The sequence below is a fragment of the Montipora foliosa genome, chromosome 8 (assembly GCF_036669935.1).
Source record: "Montipora foliosa isolate CH-2021 chromosome 8, ASM3666993v2, whole genome shotgun sequence".
Taxonomy (NCBI): domain Eukaryota; kingdom Metazoa; phylum Cnidaria; class Anthozoa; order Scleractinia; family Acroporidae; genus Montipora; species Montipora foliosa.
The window spans coordinates 2,636,625-2,656,992 of NC_090876.1; the positions used below are offsets into that span (position 1 = coordinate 2,636,625).

General features: G+C 37.2%; 2 protein-coding genes across 3 annotated transcripts in view; one reads left to right on the top strand and one right to left on the bottom strand.

Annotated features, from left to right (window-relative positions):
* On the top strand, nt 1-18,133 carry LOC137968074 (5'-AMP-activated protein kinase subunit gamma-1-like). Its single transcript, XM_068814699.1, has 18 exons — nt 1-141; nt 366-433; nt 2,538-2,969; nt 3,348-3,390; nt 3,484-3,590; nt 4,065-4,098; nt 6,858-6,905; nt 7,358-7,416; nt 7,776-7,821; nt 8,241-8,295; nt 9,450-9,576; nt 10,005-10,085; nt 10,262-10,346; nt 11,536-11,573; nt 11,953-12,024; nt 13,411-13,485; nt 13,617-13,710; nt 14,707-18,133. The coding sequence occupies exons 2-18, from the start codon at nt 389-391 to the stop codon at nt 14,730-14,732; spliced, it is 1,467 nt and encodes a 488-aa protein (XP_068670800.1). The 5' UTR covers nt 1-141; nt 366-388; the 3' UTR covers nt 14,733-18,133.
* Nucleotides 18,134-18,971: 838 nt separating this feature from the next.
* The window catches only part of LOC137968073 (polypeptide N-acetylgalactosaminyltransferase 11-like), a 10,508-nt gene continuing 9,111 nt past the window's right edge, over nt 18,972-20,368 (bottom strand). Inside the window, exons 8-9 of one of the 2 annotated variants that reach the window (XM_068814697.1) lie at nt 19,982-20,113; nt 18,972-19,687 (exon numbers count right to left, since the gene is read on the bottom strand). In XM_068814697.1, the coding sequence (XP_068670798.1) occupies nt 19,565-19,687; nt 19,982-20,113 (255 nt within the window). In that variant the 3' untranslated portion in view covers nt 18,972-19,564. The remainder of the gene's footprint in view (nt 19,688-19,981; nt 20,114-20,368) is intronic. The other variant, XM_068814698.1, reaches the window with a different exon arrangement.

Sequence of the window (20,368 nt, forward strand, 5' to 3'; positions counted from 1 at the left end):
GTTTAGAGCCGCCGGCGATACGGGACGCCGCCGTCACGGGTGAGGGGGACTATTGGATGATACACTTTTTGTGGAAACCTTCAATCTGGGCTAATCTCAAAGCTTTCTTTTTCCCGTCGTAAGATGAGAGAAGCACAGTAGGTAAGGCCACGTTGATGTGACTTTTGAGATCGTGCGAGAATCGGGAGCTATATTGATGCCGATACGCTTTGCTGCCGCACAAGTTCTACGTTGCAGCTGGTTTGTTTAGTATTCAGCTTTTCCGCTCATAGTAAGCTTAAATTGTCCTAATGATGCCTTTGTCATGAAAGTTATAATTGATTACTTAATTGTTTGAGAGTCGTTTTTTTGTTTAATTTCACAAGTCCCGAGCTAAAGGTTTTAAAAGATGTCTGATCATTCTTTGAGAGCCAGGGAAGTGAATGCCGAGAAGGTAAGACGTAAATAAGTTATGTGTGTCTTTATTTGACATACCTATTGTGATTTTTTGTTGGTATTCTTAGAGCTTGCAAGTTGAACAGAAACTATAATCTGTCTTTTGGCATCCAAAATCGGTAATTGATAGATTGTATCAGCCTGGCACTTCTTCACTAGTCAAGTTCTTGATGGAATTGAATGATATCGTCTCTTATCGTAAATTTGTGATTGTTGTGACTTCAGGTTTTCACTTCGTTACTGCATATCGAAGCGACAACTTGCTTTCTTGTGATACAGCTGAAATCATTTATATAATAAAAATAATCGTACCGTGCAGATGCTCACGTGCTTGGATGCTTTTTTCAGTCGGTACTCAAACTATTTATAATTATTTTAATTTAATGAGAGTTCCATTACCGTTACGTATGACCTCTTGCTCTTGAAGTTAACCGAGATTTGAAGCCTAGCTTATTTATGTGTAGGAAAGCAAGCAGTGAAAATCTAGCCAGAAAGCAGTGAAAATCTAGCCAGCCAGCAAATTATTATGACGAAGTTTAGCATGAAGCCTGTTGTTAATTGAAATATTGGGTTAGACATCCATTGTATGGCCTTCCATCAGCTTGAGGGATTCTTTGTCAGGAGGAAAGCTACACGTATATCTGGAGCCAGGGTTACTCAGCCAAAGATTTATCCTGGCCCTCAAGTGTTGCTTTTCTTTTACTCTCACACTATTCCATGCATAGTGAACTGACCGAAAGGGTCATCATTCACCCATGAAAGAAATGTTTTGAGGAAGGAGCACATCTCTAGAGGTTTGCTTGGCTTTAGCCATGCAGATAGTTAAGAGATAGTCAAAATGTGTTAAGCAACTGAAGTGCATTGAATAAAGTGATGACCGGTATGCATTAATACATTCTGCATAAGAACAGAATGGAAACATGGGCTCGGATAGAAGTGTTGAAATGGAGGTAATGACATCAGTGACCATTACATAATTCCATTTCTAGTGGTACCAAAAGTAGTATCAAGGCTAGGGCATAAAGCATAGAGTCTTTAGGGTTATAGGAAATAAAGCTTTCATCTCAAGTTATGAGCATAAACAATGGTTAGTTTCTGCTGTGAAGATTCACAACAGCTTGCACACTTTCTCGGCTTTGAGTTGCCCTAAGTGCTTGTCAACTTTTTTTATGATTTTAAGTAAGTGGGTTGCAACCAGTCCCAAGAGACACTTGGAAACAATATTGATAGTGTAATTTATGAAATGCTGGTGGACCAACAAAAGGAGGTAAAGAAATTTTTTTGTTTTGTTCCAACAATGTCAAGACAGTGATACAATGTGAAAACCAACCGATGCAGTAAATGGTATTCTGGACGAAAACAAGACTGCATGGCCACCGTAGACCACTTTTGTAAATAGCGACGACTGTTAATTGAATTTTGCTAGTTAACTATATTTTGTCTTTAAACCCACATATCTCAAAAACAAACTCGGCGACCCCCATTTTTATTTCTGGAGAGTTATTGGCATGCTTAGATAAAACTCTGTGCAAAGCTTAAAAAAAATTTTCTGGAGCAGATTCATTGCCACCTTCACAATTGAATCATTTTTCAGCAATTAAAAATGGGGTCACCAACTGTGTTTTTGAGATATAAGCGCTTGTACACAAAATATAGGGCATTTTTAAATGGTTCTTTTGTTGTCATGGTAATTTATTACGTCAATAATAATCCTTCTAAGAGCACATTCCCTCAAAAATGGTTGAAACCCATTTGAGCCACCGTGAAGTCCTTGTTTTGGTACTATGGGAGGTTGGACCTTTTTTCCTGGTTCCATTTCTTCTTTTCCTTGGCAAAAGTACCCTTTTAATGTACATTTGCAGGGCAGGAAAAAACCCAGGTCTGATTGCCTAGGGCAAGTAAATTTTGCTCTTGGGCATCTTGTGAAACTTGCTTCAGTAATCTTGTTAATGATACTTCCCAGTAAGAGGTGAACAGTGTGCACCTATTGGGCAATTGAAAATTGAAATGTACTGGCCGACCGGCCAACTGGATTTCAAAAAATTTTTCTTGCCCTGATTTGCATTTACATAACAAAAACCTGGTTTTCATTATTTTTGCAGAACCTTCATCTAAATGATAATCTCAGTGCATTTGCAATGCCATGTAATGACTACCCAGCATCGTATGAATCAACGCCTGATGGTTTGCCAAAAGAACAGCAGACCTCACGGGAGTGGGTTTTGGAATGGAACAGGAAGAGTGACACCAGTGAAGTTCAGGAGTATCTGCAACAAATGCAGCGGTCACATAGCCTTTCACAACCAGACTCTAATGGCGATCCAACTTCTGAGGGTTTTAATCGCAGCAGCTCTGTTCCAAGGTATGGAGGATATGATGGCCAAGTTGAAGAACAGATGGAGAGTGAACCCTTTGAAATTCAAGACTTCTCATGTTCACCCAGTAGAAAACTTATTAGCATGCGGCAAACTGTAGGGGAAGTTACCTCTGATAATGGTATTGATGACAATGGGAGAGGAAATCACAGTGCTTTTGTAAGTACCTTATCATAAGAGCTTTTTCTCTTTCCTTGAGACTTTTACTTCCCAAACAACTATAAAACCTTGAGACCCTTTTGCTGTAAGGCACAGGGTACTGCAGGCAAGGGATTGGTTGGGGGAGGGGGGAGGGAAAAGGTTTATTGTTGAAGCGTATGGAATAAACAAACAGCAGTTTAGGGCCAAAGCTTACTTTCTTCCAAGACTCTTCGTCAGTCAAAGTGCTCTGTCAAGTCCAAATGTTATAGCTCAAGCACAAAAGGTTTAGCATGATTTCACAGCATAATTTAGGAAATACCCCAAAATAGTGTTTGCATTGTCGGCCATCCACCTTTCATGTGGTTAACCAGATTAAGGAATCCTCTGTCATTGCAGGCTGAAGATGCAGATGAAATTCTGTTAGATGAAGCAATGACAGGTACTGTATGTTGCTTAGCAGTCTTGATTTATTTGTGACATTTGATTGTGTATTTTTAAAATCTGAAATTTTCGTTATGGTTTGTTGTAACAGAGGAGGAGGGTGAGAGCTATATGTACACCAATTTTCTCAAGTCTAGAACGTGTTATGACATCATGCCAAGGAGTTCCAAGATTGTAGTGTTTGACGTCAAGCTTAAGGTAGGTAAATTGCTGGATTTACACCAAGTACATCAACAGTCAATGGGCTTGGGAGCCTGAAAGATATTTGTAATTGGAAAGGAAGTATCCATAGCAACCATACAGTACTTGTGACAAGTGGTGACCAGTATTATCTCGGTTTAAATGTTGGCTGAAATTAATTTAGTTAGATGACATCAGCTCTAGATGCTAAAAACCACTCGTTAATTTTTTATGCCTCCTGAGTGTCGGTTATGCCTTATAAAGGTTTGAAAAGTACATGTACACAAAGAAGCTGGAAAGTAAACATTGTTTACAGCTCAGTCATTATTAATTTTTCAGCTTTTTTATTTAGGGAATGAAGGGTATATAATTTATTTTAAATTAAAAACAAGTCCTCCTCCTTCCATTGGGACCTTAATTCGCTTTTTGATAGGGTGGGGAATCGTTTAAAATGTCTGAATCGTTTGAAATGTCTGAATTCTTTATCTACAGGCTAAAAAGGCATTTTTTGCACTTGTTGCTAACGGTAAGGGAGAAAAATTAATGTTGTAATAAGTAGACTGTTAAAAAAAGTCCTTGTTAAGTTTTTATAACGTTTTAGTAGTTTTCTGTGATTCTTAATTGAAATATTTGTGTGTGAAACATTAGCAATTAATGTTTTTTTAGTTCCTCAGTTCTTTCCCATACCAATCCTTATAAAATCAAAGGGATTGTAAACAAAGCACTCAAATTCTGAATGAAGGGGTAGTTTCTAAAGAAACTGTGGTGCTGCGTCGGTGGGGAAGTAGTATACAAAAATTTGGTTTATCAACGGAGTTGATAATGTAAATTGACCACCGTACAGAGATTCTAAAAGCCGACGTTTCGAGCGTTAGCCCTTCGTCAGAGCGAATCGAGGGATTATGGGTGACGTGTAGTTTTTATAGTAGAGTGGGAGCTACGCTATTGGTGGTAACATGGCAACGTGAAAAGTAGGAATATATTAGTTGAATGAAAAGCGTTCGTTAATACCGTGAGGATTAAGGGTGCCGATTTGAAAGATGAATTTTTGTTCCAGATTCTTGCGGCTTTCCGTCGTACCTAGATGTAGGGAAAGGCCGCAGATAGCCATGTGTTTTTTGGAGTGGTTAGGCAGATTAAAATGGCGAGCGACTGGCTTAGATGCATCCTTGTCATTCTTCTCAACATCGCGAAGGTGTTCGCGGAATCGGTCACCTAGTCGTCTACCTGTCTCACCAATGTATAATTTATTGCATAACGTACAGGTTATGCAATAAATGACATTTGCGGAGGTACATGTGAAACGATCGGTGATCTTAACAGATCGCTTAGGTCCCGATATCTTGCTAGTGTTAACAATGAAAAGACAAGTTTTGCATCGTGAGCGCGCGCATTTGAATGTGCCGGGTTGCTCGTTGGTCTTGAGCGCGCTTCTAACTAAAAAGTTGCCTACGTTTTTCATTGTTAACACTAGCAAGATATCGGGACCTAAGTGATCTGTTAAGATCACCGATCGTTTCACATGTACCTCCGCAAATGTCATTTATTGCATAACCTGTACGTTATGCAATAAATTATACATTGGTGAGACAGGTAGACGACTAGGTGACCGATTCCGCGAACACCTTCGCGATGTTGAGAAGAATGACAAGGATGCATCTAAGCCAGTCGCTCGCCATTTTAATCTGCCTAACCACTCCAAAAAACACATGGCTATCTGCGGCCTTTCCCTACATCTAGGTACGACGGAAAGCCGCAAGAATCTGGAACAAAAATTCATCTTTCAAATCGGCACCCTTAATCCTCACGGTATTAACGAACGCTTTTCATTCAACTAATATATTCCTACTTTTCATGTTGCCATGTTACCACCAATAGCGTAGCTCCCACTCTACTATAAAAACTACACGTCACCCATAATCCCTCGATTCGCTCTGACGAAGGGCTAACGCTCGAAACGTCGGCTTTTAGAATCTCTGTACGGTGGTCAATTTACATTATCAACTCCGTTGATAAACCAAATTTTTGTACACTCAAATTCTGAGTCTGGGCTACCTGTGAACAGATTGCACTTACTAGTGATTCAGAGTCTAGCCAAGGGCAGAGTATTACAATCCTGTCATGTGAGTCATAGTACTTGGCATTTATTGAAACCATCTTAAGAAGTACCCGTACATGCTCGTATCCTTAAATCTTAGTCCTATAAGATAGTTTCTTTCCCTACCCTTCTCCGATGCTTTCCGAAGTGACTGTCAGATGCACTTAAATAATCCGAGATTACTACTAGTTGTTTAAAACTAAGTAAATTGTATAGCAGGGCAATAATAATACAGTCGAACCCTCCCGTGAGCGACTGCCCAAAATGTCAAGCCGAGGTGGTCACTTACGGGAGATGGTCGCTTATGAGAGCTTAGACTATATTGAGCCAAAAGTTTGCCTTGGTGGCATATGGCTACAACTGCAGAGACTTACCTCATACACCAGTGCCCATCTAAACCTATGTACATGTATGCTTTTAGTAGTCACAAAAACATTTATTCCTGTGTGAATTCGTTTTTTTACGCAACAAGACATCGATGCCTTGGCTGAAATTAAAAAAAAAAAACCTTGGATATGACTTGGGCTGAATAGGGAAATTTTGATTGTTGACTGCGCTGAATACTGTACTTTGACTTTCATACCTTAGTTCCGTCAAACTGTTGACTGTTCTTGAGAGAACAGTCAATAAGGAAATCAGTTTTAAATGTTTGATTCCTGATGTAAAAGGTCAATTTCCAGGAAAAATTCCCGTACTTCACAATGAGAAATTTCCCTCTCTTGTCAGCTACATGTACCTGGGAATACGATGATGTTACAAGGCCTTGCTATCCAAATTTTGCCTTATTACCTGTCAAGTGGCTCTTTTAGGAGGTTAACAACAAAAGAAGTCTCAAACTATTAGCTCTAAAAATTGGTGGGGGTCGCTTACAAGAGGTTCCAAATAATTATAGTGATCTTACCTTGAAACTTTTGGTAATTTGAAAAAGTGGTGGCTGAGGAGAGGTGGTCGCAACTGGAGGTTTGACTGTATAATTATCATCTACATCGTGAACCTAGTTTGATGGCCTAGCTCCTACAAGCTTCCTGTAGCTCAGTGGTAGACCATTTGAACTACAGTACATGTAATCAGAAGGTCGAAGGTTCGGCTTCTGCAAAGGAACACTCAGATTTTTTATGAGTATCCTTAAGTTGGTATCAAATAAGTACCCATCTCATCAAGTTTATTGTATTTTTCTCTATGTACAGGAGTTCGGTCAGCCCCCCTTTGGGACAGCAATAAACACACTTTTGTCGGTATGTGTAATTTCCTTTCTTATTCTTGCTTCACTTTGAACTTGAATTGTCTTTTTATGTGACTGGAGCATTAAGTGTAGTTTATTATATGGCTACATGAGTATGCGTGCTCTGATTGGCTAATTGTGACTGAATTGTAGGGCATTATTCTCCTGTAATGCCCACGGGCCGCTTACGGGCTTGCAAAAACAAAGCAAAAGGTAATTAAAAAGCCGTATAATAAACTACTTACTAACCGAGCTAGCTCGAGCCGTACTGGGGAATATTGGCCCTCGGTCGTTTTTGTACGGACCGAGCGCAGCGAGGTCCATACTGCCACAACCTCGGGCCAATATTCCCCAGTACGGCCCTCGCGCTCGGTTAGTAAGAAGTTATTAATACATAACTGTTGAGCTGTAAATTTTGTCATCTGTGGCAAGATCTCATTTTCCACCTTCTTGAAATGTTTGCAGGGATGCTGACTATATCAGACTTCATTAACATTCTTCGATATTATTACAAGTCACCACTGGTAAGAAATTCAGATGCTTGGTCCAGTCCAATCATGGATTGCCAATTAGACACCTGAGAGAATACACGAGGATCTTGAGGGGGTTGAAATGTTGTCATTGAAACTAAAGACCACCTGTGCCAGTTGGCAGTTACAGGAGACATAATGATTCAACGATTATTTCATAAACAAAATGCAAATTTTGGATTTGAAGAAATCTGAGCTGGTGCACTATAAAAACAAAAAAGAACTCAAGATTGTTAGCATTTAACAGGGAAGCTGGTGTACCCACATGTACATGTATCTGTTAGATGAAAATTTCTCAGTTTATTTGTCTTTACATGTATTAACATAATTTTTTTTATGTTCTTTCATTCCAGGTTCAAATGGATGAGTTAGAAGACAACAAAATTGAAACTTTTAGAGGTAATGACACTTGAAATGCATTGTTGCCCTCGGACCTCCAGAACTTGCACTGCAGAGCAGTTTACACAATGAAATGCTGTGATTGCAAGGCCACTTACATGTATATCGGTGAGACCAGCAGAAATCTGAACACAAGACTGACTGAACACAAATGAGTGACAAGAAATGGTGACTTCCTTAGCAGTAACATTGTTGAACACCATTTACAGACAACCCACAGAAAAAGGAAAATCAAATTTAACTGGTTTGATAAATTTTAAACCACAAAGGGAGGAAAAAAATTGAAATTTGAATCACAACATAAAATTATACTTATCCATAGAAACAAAAACCAGGATAAATGTGTAATGCTCTAAAGGCATATCGTGTTAATTGGCAGACTCAAAGCAAACTTTGGTTTTTTCTTTTCTTTTAATAAGACTTAGAGCAATCAAATTTGAGGCCTGGGCTAGTCAAGATTGCCCCAATGCAGAGGTAAGAGGAGATCCATTCATCTTCGCTTGAATGATTGACATGACAAGGTGCAGGCTCTATGTTAATGTAGCACTTGTCAAGAATTTTGTCTGTTTTTTTCTTTGGTTTGATCTTTTTTTCTGGTGGAATATTCTGGCTTCTTTAACTTCATTTGAAAGACTTGGCTTCACTTTTCCATGGCCCATTACTTACTGTCATAATTTTATTACAAAGCCACCAAATGATGAATAAAGGAAACTAAAATCTTGAGTCCTTGTGAAGGAGATGTCAAGTGTGCAAACAAATAATAATAATATTATTATTGCTTAAAATCAGGTTTAGTTTTTGTAGAGTATGTGTTCTTGATTTTGTCATTATACTTGGAGTTTGTGTGTGACATAATGCCGCAAAACAAAGGTTTCTTTTGTTTTTTGAAGGACAAGTGATTTTAAGGAGATGCTGCCAACAAAAACAGTAACTGAATGAAAAGAATTTTGACATATGATGATGGGTTTCTTTTAGGGCCAAAATTCTAAAGATTTCCAGCATCTACAGCTAGTACATGTACAGACCCTTTTTTTTTCCTGAAGATGGTTGTGTGGAAAGGTTGATGTTCTCTTCTGGCTAAAATCAAGCCTAAAAGCGGAGCTCCCGGGTTATTTATTCTTACAATAAATTCACCTGGCTTGAGCCTGCAATCCAATCAAAACCCAGTACCTGGTCAGCTGTCAACTTAAAAAAAAAAGAAAAAACAGCTGACCTCGATGACCTCTCAACAAAGCCTGTGATATGGTCACATGATACTGGTCACATTGGCATACATGAAGGGGTGGACGTACATACAATCGTATGGTGACCAAAACCAAATTTCTCACATAGATGGGTTACTATAACTTTCTCACCCATGGTGCTCCATGAGCGCGCTTTTGGCGCACGGAGCTCTGCTTCACCCTGTATGATGGCTTTTTGATGGGATTGCTGTGTGGAGGTGGAATTTAAGAGTGCGTGCAATCAAAACATACTCCTTGTGTTACTCATTACCCAGTTTAAAGCTGGCTAATATCCAGCATGGGCAAAAGCTGGGAATCAGTGGATCAATGTTCAAGTTAAGAGTTCGATGAAGTCAAGGATTTAACCCTCAAAAGGGACTTAATTTCTGATTGTTGCTTTGGCAGTTTGTTTGATGCTGTGAAGATGTTGGTGGAACACAGAATCCATCGTCTTCCTGTTGTGGATCCAAACACTGGCAATGCACTTTACATCCTCACACACAAGAGAATCCTGAGATTCATGTTCTCAGCAGTGAGTAGATAAACATTAAAGAGCCTCACTCACCCACTTTACTTCCGTCGCAGGAGGGTGTGGGGGGGTGGGGGGGGAGGTGTCCTTGGGCGTTTGAGGTGTGAATGGGTTGAAGTTGTTCAAGGATCAAGAGTTTCTACTTTTTGATTTGTCTAACCCTAACCCTTACTTGCATAGATACTGTAAATGTACATGACTTGTATGTGGTGCTAATGCTGTGCTTTTAACCCATTGACTCCTCAGGGGTTCCACATTGACGAGTAAAATTGTCTGGCGTTAGACAGAGTAAAATGCTAAGTATGGCCGGTTTAGGCTGGTTTAGGGGTGAATGGGTTAATTAACTAATTATAAGGGTTTGAATTAAAGAGAGCCACCAATACCAAGAATTACATGTACGTGTACTCACATCTGTCACCTTTTGTTTAAAGTTAACACAAAGCAATCCACCCGAGTTCATGGGTAGCTCGCTGCAAGAGTTGGGAATTGGAACGTATCAAAATGTTGCTATGGTAAGTTATCACGAAAATACTGTTTCTAGTCTTAAAACAAATAGTGGTGATGATGACAACGATCGTGATAATTCCTGAAATAACAAAATTACATAATTATGTAATGTTTTGGTTTACTCCATTTACTTAAGATTACATTGGATTAATTTTTGTTACAAGTCCTCATGTCTTTTTAGATATCTCCAGAAACCCCATTAATCACAGCATTCCATCTTTTTGCGGAGAAAAGAGTTTCTGCTCTACCAGTGGTTGATAACCAAGGTATGGTTTCATGTTATGTCAGTTGTGTCCAGGTAAAAGAAGTTGCCTGCATTCTGTTAAGGCGTCACCAAAAGTTGCATAGTTGGTAGAACACTCTTTCATTTCATTTTCTCATCCCATTTGCCTTGAGGTAAAAAACAAAGAGTTGGTCTGTACTCACAAACAAAAAATTTTGTTACCAAGTAGACATGCAAAGTTCTTATTGCAGTACAGTGTGCAAGAAAAAGAACTTGGCCAATATCCAGCCATCTTGACCTCATGCTTGGTCAATAGCCCATAATATTTACATGTATGTACCCTATTTATGGGAAGGGAAAATACATGTACTTTTTAAAAGACATAATTGAAAGGATAATTATGTAACAAGCAATTCTGAGGCTAAATGGGGCCCTCTAATTAGCTGGTTTTGGTCAGGTTTTTACAGTACCGACCATTACCATGGAAACAGGCCATTTCCATATTTTTTCCTCTCTCACAGGGCTGGAAATTCAAAATGAACACAAAAAGTTAAGAAAAATTTTTCATCACAATAGAGCGGTTTTCAATTGAGTGTCGAAAATAATTAGATAATTACTTAACTCTATGATTACTTCACTCAGTGATTGGTTCAAAGTACTCGTGCCATTTTTTCAACCAATCAGAAGTGAAACCAAAACCAATCGTGGCTCACACGTACACATTTTCCCGCGCTTTGTGTCGGCTACGTGTAATTACTTCGAGTTTTGATTGGTTTGCCGGATTGTCTCAGTCCTTTTTGATTGGCCAAAGTAATTACTTTAGGTTTGGTTTTACCACACTCAATTGAAACTCGCTCTAGTAAAATTAAATTATAGAAAGCAGAATTTAGAGCACTCTAGTTTTACAAGGAAAAGGTGATTACCGTTCAAAATTGCTCTGATGGAAGACAAAAGATTACAAACATTCACCAAGCGGAGAAGTGTCCAATCGCTCAAAGAAATGATGCCTTAGTTATAATAAGCAACTTACCATGAACTTCACTTGCTTGTGACTCTACTGGGAAATAATTATTATTGGCCCTCAGTTGTTTTTGTGTGGACCTCAGCGCTCGGTCCATACTGCCACGACCTCGGGCCAATATTCCGCACACTCAGTGGTAAGAGGTTAACACTGAATATTGTAAAGTTTAATTTTGGCATGTTTTTAAAAGTATTGTTCCCTTACTTTTCAGGTGTCGTAGTTGATATTTATGCAAGATTTGATGTCATTGTAAGTAGAAACTTCAATTACACATACTGCAAATTCACAAATGAATCCTAAAGTTCTGGGCCCAGTTGTTCAAAAGCCAATTAACTCTAATCCCAGGTTAAAATTTGACCAAGGAGTCTATTTCTCTACTCCCAAATGCTGTTCAACGCTGATCTTTGGCAAAACTTTACATTAGGAGAAGTCATTCGTGAAATTTAACCAAAATAAGCGAAAGAAACTTTCACCAAAAAGTTGAAAACATGAAACAAGCGTTTACGCTAATCTTGGATTAAGTTAATCCGCTTTCGAACAACCGGGCCCAGATGATTATATTTTCATATAATAGTAAACAGTAATGGTCTTGTTGTCATGTTCATTGATTTGAAATCTGTTCTTCCAGAATTTAGCTGCAGAAAAGACCTACAACAACTTAGATGTTACTGTCAAGAAGGCACTTGAGCACAGAGCTGAGGTACTGTTATTATGGATAACTGTGTGTAGGAAATGCCGTAAAAACTCTTGTATAAGCCGCATCTTTTTGCTGAAATATTGGCTTATCTATGAGTGCGGCTTATACATGAGTTTTTGTGGTAGACTGAATGGGATTGAACGAAATATGAGTCTCTCCAACACAGTGTCCCTTTAAGTCTAAGCATTTGCAACCCTTTTCTGACAACAACTAAGTGTAAGGGTTAGCATTATTTTTTGATGTGGGTAACTGCAGTTGTTAATCTTTCCTTGAGGACGGGACACTTGTAACTTTTATTGTCTGCCTTCCCAGATGCAAGTTATAAGAACTTGGGGAGGAGAGTCAGCTTGAGAACACATTAAATGATGGTTATCAAAACCGTCATGCATCTAATCTACCATAAATTGCGATATGTCTGTTCTAGTAGACATACATGTATCATGATTGACTCAGATTACTCATCCCCTTTTTAAGCACTTGAATTTGTGGTTCAAATGAAATAATTTGTATTGTCAATGATGGCTTGCAGTTAACTAATAATTATAATAATATTATTATTATTGTCCAGGATTTTCTTCCCGGATTAAAATGCGATGAAGAATAACTTTTATAACTGGCAGCACAAACATACAGCATCACTGTACATTGTATTCTATGTCTGCATTACAAGAATTAATTAATAATAATATTAGTATTATTATTATTATTGGTGCTGATATTCTACAGCTGCATTTTGTACAAAGAGGGAAACAGATAAAAGCAGAGCTTGGTCCTTTGTTACTGTACATGTACAGTGTACAGTATATATATGTCCATTTTTTGCTAATGTTTTGTAGCAAGTCTTTACTGGAGGAGCTAAGGTGTTTTTTTTGTTCAGAATTTACATGTACATGTAGATGTGATTTGAAGGAAAATAACCAAACATTAATGCGAAAAATTCTCTAGCCATTCTTTGCAACACATGTGTACTAAGCATTGTGGAGCTCATTGTCTTGAACTAAAAATTATAGAAATCAGCTTCTTTTTACAAATAACCTTTGTTACACATTATGCTCAAGCAAAGGCAACAAAAATAATAGTTAAAATTGAAGCCGTCCAGGTTCCAGGTCGGTACTATAAGTTACAGACCAAGTTTTTTTTGTTGATTTATGCGCACCATAAATCAACTGGAAAAAATGAGGATCTGTAACTTTCAGTACCGCCGGTCAAGAAAATGAGTTACCATAATGTAACATAAATGACAGAAAAAACTTGCTAGAGAATGTTTTATCAAAATCTCAAATTTGGCAGGCCACAGCATGCCATACTGTAGAATAATTATAGCCTGCTAATTTAGTCATACTATTAGAGAGATATAATAATAAAGTTGAATACTTTACTTCTTTGCAGGGATTTGAGGGAGTTCACAGATGTTACTTGGATGAAACCCTTCACACAATAATTGATCGCTTGACTGATGCAGGAGTAAGCAAATTATACAGTTTTTATAATAATTAAATTACAAAAAGAGTAAATGCATACAATCATGTAGTTTATGACAGGTTTCAGTAATTTTCTTTCTAGCAATGTTGCAATGTATCTCTTTTTCATTCCAGGTCCATCGTCTGGTTGTGGTTGATAAAGGTGATCGCTGTATAGGAGTGTTATCATTATCTGATATTCTAAAGTTCTTGGTCTTGCGTCCTGTTGGTATGTAGCATAGCTACAAATTCTTGGTTTTCATCCACGTGATGAGACGGCCATGTTAGTGTGCAAAACAATAGAAAATGACCCCACAAGTTTTGCATAATAATAGAGTCAAATTCCCAAAAGACATTTTACAGCATTGTTCTATACACCAACATGGCCGTCGTGTCATAGGATGAAAACCCTCAATTTAATTTGATCTTACAGTACTGGTCAAAACTAGTCAAAAGTAAATTGACAGTCTAAACTTGATCCTTGCATGAATCAAGTAATGAATTTTATTATGTATATAAACACCAATGAAATACCAATTGAGCTTTTGCGCGAAAAGATATCTTCACACGTGAAAAGATCACTGTTGCTATGGTTACATATAAAAATCGCGCCTTTCGATGCCTGTCGTGAAATGATTTTAATTAGTATTTCATTGGTGGTTATATAATAAATAGAATATTACATGGCCGCTTGGAGATACGCAATTTCTCTTCTCGTGTTGAAAAATATTTCACTTGTTTGCTGTGCTCACTTGTGAAATATTTTTTGAACACTTAAGAGAAATTTCGTATCTCCTCATGGCCATGTAGTTGTATTTAAAGTGCTGAGGAACTACTTGTAATTGAGGACACTGAACAGAAATCAAATCAACGCATATGATCCAGGATTCATTCTACATTTACTTCTTGAAGTCCTTGAATTAATTTTAATTTTGGACTTCAAGGGTGCTTGAAAAGCACCTAAGATTTATGCAAAAATTAATATATTCCTTTTCATGCACTTAAAACTTGCAGGGTGTGGGAAAGAATATTAGGTTGGCTTTTTCAGCAAAGAAAACATTGAAAAACAATGTCTAAATCTCAAGTGACAAAAGCAAAATACTGTATTATTATTAAAATTAGGGAGCATTCTGTAGAATGTGGCCTGTTAAAGTGACCATTGGCACTTACAGTATCTTAACTTAAGAGATCATAACATGAATCTATTACAACTTTCTTTTGCCAGCAAACAAGTCCTCTGATCATACATGATTCGATGTACTGACAGGAGCACAATGACTCATCAACAGTAAATAGATGGTACTTCACAGTATGAAAGAATGGATAGTGAAAATTTAATAATTATTGGCGATGTACATGTAAGATGTAGCAGTGATGCACATTAAATCTGCTGAATTAAATAATGTGTTTGAATGGATGTGTCCTGGATGAAGAATGCATAATTTCGTGTCTTTTACGTGATTGTTAATGCAAGTGGACTACTATAACAAAGTAGACTCAAAGTCCTGAATGAAATCGTGTGGGTAATGGAAATGTGCAACAAGAGTGACTAGCCTTTCAATCTGAATTTCTTTTCACTCAGAAAATTGCAAAGTCTTTTACAGGTGTCCCCTACTAGTAAAAGGATTTATTCCTTGGGCTAGTTTCATATCCTGACACAAATAAAGTTTACTTACATATTTACTTCAGAGAAGTCTCAAGATGTGATGAGCCTCAGGGGAAGACTTCCAATTTGAGAACTTTCAAAAACATCAGTCTTTATCTATCAATTTTGAATAGTGAAGAGTGAACACCATGCAATTTTTATTTACGAGACACAAATTTTCTTCAATAGAATCTCCAGGAGGAATTTGTGACAATAAACTGTGTGCAATTCATCCAGGTTCATTCATTACTCTGTGTTTTACAAACAATAATTTTGGGTTCATGTTTTTTATTTTGCACATTATTTTCATTAAAACTTGCAAAACTAGTGTTGGCCATCTTCGTTATGATTTTGCTGTAAGTTGTAATTCATACATGTGTGGTTGCAGCTGCATTTTAACTGGGACTCAATGTACAATCGAATCTGTCCAAGAGTGCATGTAAAAATTAGAAGCAACACCATTTGAATAGGTGTCACAACAATAATAATTATTATTAATGTCCTCCCTGCTCTTTTTGCCAACTTCAACATCACTCACATCTGGGAATACAGACAATTAATGTTACAAATTGTCCCCCAAAGTCCAGTACTCAAGTAAAGAGATCGAAGCAGCTGCATTTAATTTACCCTCACAATTACTTCGTTGCTAGAAATAGGTACAAATGCTTAGACTCATTTTAAGGGCAGTTTGTGTATCTACAGTGCTGCTGTAATTACATGCATTTCTGGACATAAGTGCATACGATTGGGGATTAATGATAATAGTTATTATGTCTGTACTTCTCTTGTCCAAGTGAAATTGAGCAATTTTGTTGAGTGTACTATAATATAATAAATCCTGGGGGTTGTTAACACAACTAGAAAGTAGTTATGTACTGTAACTAGTCCTGTTGGCAACTCTTATGATTTGAGATGAATTGCCTTCCAAGAGGACCTAAAGTTATAGTAACCCACTCGTACACTGTGATTTTTAACTTTGAAGAATGCCAAAGGGTCTTTTAATTAATAATGCTTTGCTGTAATGTTGTTGCTTATACTGTACCATTCTTGGTTTATGGAGTCAAGAAGTGAATGGACAAGTGTCCTCTTTGTAACCGGTAGGGAAGAACAGCAAATATCCAGTCATCATGTACATGTACACAAACATTTTTTGTTTGTATTGATAGGTTGTTTGACAAATTACTTTCTTGTCAGAGCAGTTTTCAATTGAGTGTCATAACACGTAATCAAACTGAAATAATAATATTACAGTGTATACTGGCTGATTATTACAGCACAGAAGAAATAAAATCGTTGTTGAAAATGTTTATTCTCGACATCTCCAATGGCTACAACAAACTTTCCAAACAGGTTTTTTCAATGACAGTTTTTTTTCGAGACTTTCAAGGGGAAAATAAAAGGACACCAACTGAAAGTCGGTGGGAAATCAACTATTGGTTGAGAATGTGGCATAAGTCAGATTTCTTTACTTCAAGTATAGTGATGCAAAACTAAAGCAATTGCACAATAATAGTTGTTAAACACTCCATTGAAAAGATAATGCTCTGACTGTTTTCTCTTAATAATTTTATTTATATTAACCTGTTTAGTACATTAAAGGCCCACCGTCAACCAATAGGCTTTTCGACCGTTTGTTTTTGTTATGGAAATTTGCATTGCTTATCGTAGCAATCTGATTTGGATGAATTTCAACTTAAGCAGGCTTTTCATATATGAAATCGTGCCACAGTACGCGATGCCTGTCAGTTGAAGGTGGACCTTTGGAACTTATTGTACCCTTCTTTCCAGGTTTCAACATCAATTTATAATTATTATTTCAAACCACTTCTGCAAACTCTGATTCCATTACTTTTATAAAAAATTAATTATCACCAGTAAAGGGATGGGTCTTGTCGGTCTTCCAGACAAAGTAAAAAACTGTCACTGTTACTGTAAATTCAAGCCTTTTTTGCATTATTAATACACTGCATACCATCCACATACTACTTTTTTTCGCATATTTTGAGGACAGTAAGTGAAAAAGCATTTGATGGGTAACACCGACAAATGAGAAACTTATATTTGCTTCTTCTTTACAAGCATTGTACCAAATACTAATTTTTGTTCTTACTAAGCTTAATCCCCATCCATTTTGTGCAAACAGATTGTTCTTGACTATTTTGGTGGGTGGTTAAAACCAAACCCAAAAAATTATTGGTGGCCAGCCATGCCAACAAAACAAATTGATGAGACTACTCTGAAAAATGTACTATTTAAAGAAAAATGACATTAACCCATTGACGAGTAAATCGTCTGGCATTAGACAGAATACTAAGTCTGGCCAGGTTAAACAGTTTTGGAAAATATTTTTAAATCTCATTAGCCAGGTTTGTCAAAAAATTGAAAAGAATCTCATCAAAGTTTGGACGGAACTTTAAAATAAATGTAAGGTCTTGAATTAATGTTTATTTCCTTGAAGGATAAGTAAGGCAGTGGATTAAACTTAAAAAGTGAAGGGCTATCATTATAAAAGAGCCTTTCATATATGTACAAAGCATCTGATGGTTGCATTGCAGGAGTGTAGGCAGGAGTGTAGGTAGGAGGGAAGGAGGAGGGAAGGGGCAGGGGGGTCCTAGGGTACCCATGACCCCCCTTGAAAAACAAAGCAAAATTGTTATTTAATCAGGGAAAAAACAGCAGGTTGAGTGGATGACTGCATAGAATTTTTCTATGTATTTTTAACAAAATATCCAGTGAAGAATTCAGGAAATTGAAATTGCATAATTATGCAAATCTTCTGGTGGGAGGAATTGGGGGGGGGGGGGGGGGCATGTTCCCTATTCCTCCCAGAAGCTGGTGCCTTATGCCACTCATTTAGAACACCCCTTCCCCCCAATGAAAAATCCTGCTTACACCCCTGGGTTGTGCATACAAACCTTCAATTATTGTTTGTTTAAAGACTAAAATAATGTATTGTGGGACTTGTGATGGAGATTTTTAATTTCTTTGGAATAAACTTAAGATCAAGTTTTTCAGTGTAGTCTTGTTTGGTTTTCATTTATGGGATGTAGATCTTAAGAACAGGCATACTGTCTTGCAGATCACATTTAGGAGACAATTTTCAATTTAACTGTAAACAGATCCTAACAAGAAAAGTCACCCATTGGTTCCAATCTATAACTCAGGAAGAGAATACTTTGCAACAGTCAATGGGATCTTCAACAAAAATTCTGTCATTCCCCTAAAGGCATTCTTTATTTATTTGTTTTACATTCCCTAGGCAGGTGTTTGTTAAAATGGCCCTTTTTTTGTACCATAAAGCATCATCCTACACATGTCAATAAAATAATATCTTTACAAAAAAAGTTAAGTGGACCTCTAGTTACTAATACACCTTATTCCAAAATGGCTGCCATTTTTGTATTATTTTTGTATTATTTTTGTTTGCTTGCAAATCAGCCCTTGTTGCCTTACTCAAGGTTAAATAATCTTTTGAATTTTCAGCTTAAGAACAACATAACAAGGGCTAATTTGCAAGCAAACAAAAGAATACACTAAAATGACAGCCATTTTGGAATAAGATGAATTGTATCCATAATGTGAGTTACGGTATGCCTACCATGCAGAACTCGCCAAATTTCACTGGTTTGGATGCATTTTGGAAGCAAGAAATTTATCACTCTAGCAAATGAGGAAAAAAAAACAATTTAAATTTTTTCCCAAAATGATTAATTATTTTATTGATCCGATGATAATGATGTAAATTTGGACTTCTGAGAAAGATGAGACTTGTGCTGCAAAGGTTAACATTGCCACTGAAGTTGACATACCACAATAATTATTAATTTTCTTAAAGAGAGGGACTCTTATCAAGAAATAACAATTTTATTGGTTTTTACAAGACAGCCAAAGGTGAAAACACTTTTGTTCAGCTTAATTATTAAAAAATTTAATGCTTTCACTACATTTTGCTGTGGCCAGGTCCTGGCAGAAATTAACACTTGTGTCATAATATTAGCCATCTTTGGGTGAAAAACAAATTCAATAAAAATCTGAGTCTAATGAAATACAAACTTGATTACTTTTCATAATATTATTATCAATCCTACATTTCATAGGCTTGGTTTAAATAGACGTGATGTTTTTCACATTTTCTCTACAAAAGTTGACTTTTTAATCATTATTTTTGTCACAACAAAGACTTATTTTACTGCAAAAATAAAACTGTTACTTAGAGTAAAATAACATGCCACTGTAGCTGCCATTACTGTGTATAAAGGTATGCATACACAAGCATCCATCATTTTTTTCCTCTATAGGCTATACCTACATTGTTGATATCTGCCACCAATATCTGGACAGAGAAGAGGCCAAGCCTGCTCACAGGCTAGACTTTCCCTTAACCCAATGGGTCTGTGTGTCATTATTGTGTTAAGTTTGTTTATAAAAATTGATCAAATTAGTCATGAGCAAATTGCCATTTTTGTGCAGCATTATCATTACAAATTGCCATCTTCACAGAAATTTCCCCAGTTGCTTCTATGCACAAACCAGATGCACGGTTATATAATTGAAGAATCTTCTGAAAGGAAATAACAAGGAAAAGCCAGTAATGATTTTAAAAAGCATCTGAATCTCGACTTGTGTTTATTGTTAAGAGATCTATGCTTCCATTCTGGTCAGTCTGGTAACATTCAAAAGGCTCTGTCCTTATCCTATTTGCTTCTTGAAGCGCCACTTTAACGTTAAGAGTCTCTAGAAATATTTTGCAGGCACGTCTGATAACAATGGAAGCAAGAAGTTACAGGACATAAGAAAAATACAAGTGATTAGATTGAGAGGGCAGTGTGAGTAGAAGTGACCTAATTGTGCCTACCTTGTTATAGTACCATTCCTGTGCTCCTCCACTGTGACATTTCATCACCCTGGGCTCTTCAATATTGTTCAATGCCTCTAAACACAACTGGCTGTCAATCTTCAATTCATTATCTTCATTCAGTGACCAGAACTGGATTAAAAATAAATTATTGATCAAAATGTAAAAATGTGAATGCAAATGCTTTGTTTACAGTGTAAGTGCATGCACTTAAGGCTGGTTTTCACTAGTGACGGAGTCTGAGTCGTAGTCGGAGTCGTAAGGGCACTTATGACCTAGTGAAAATCAAAGATCGGAGTCGTAAGCGGAGTCATTAGCTCGATGGAATCGGAGTTGAAAGAATCAGAACGTTTCCATTTACTTCCGACTCCACGTATGACTCCGTCG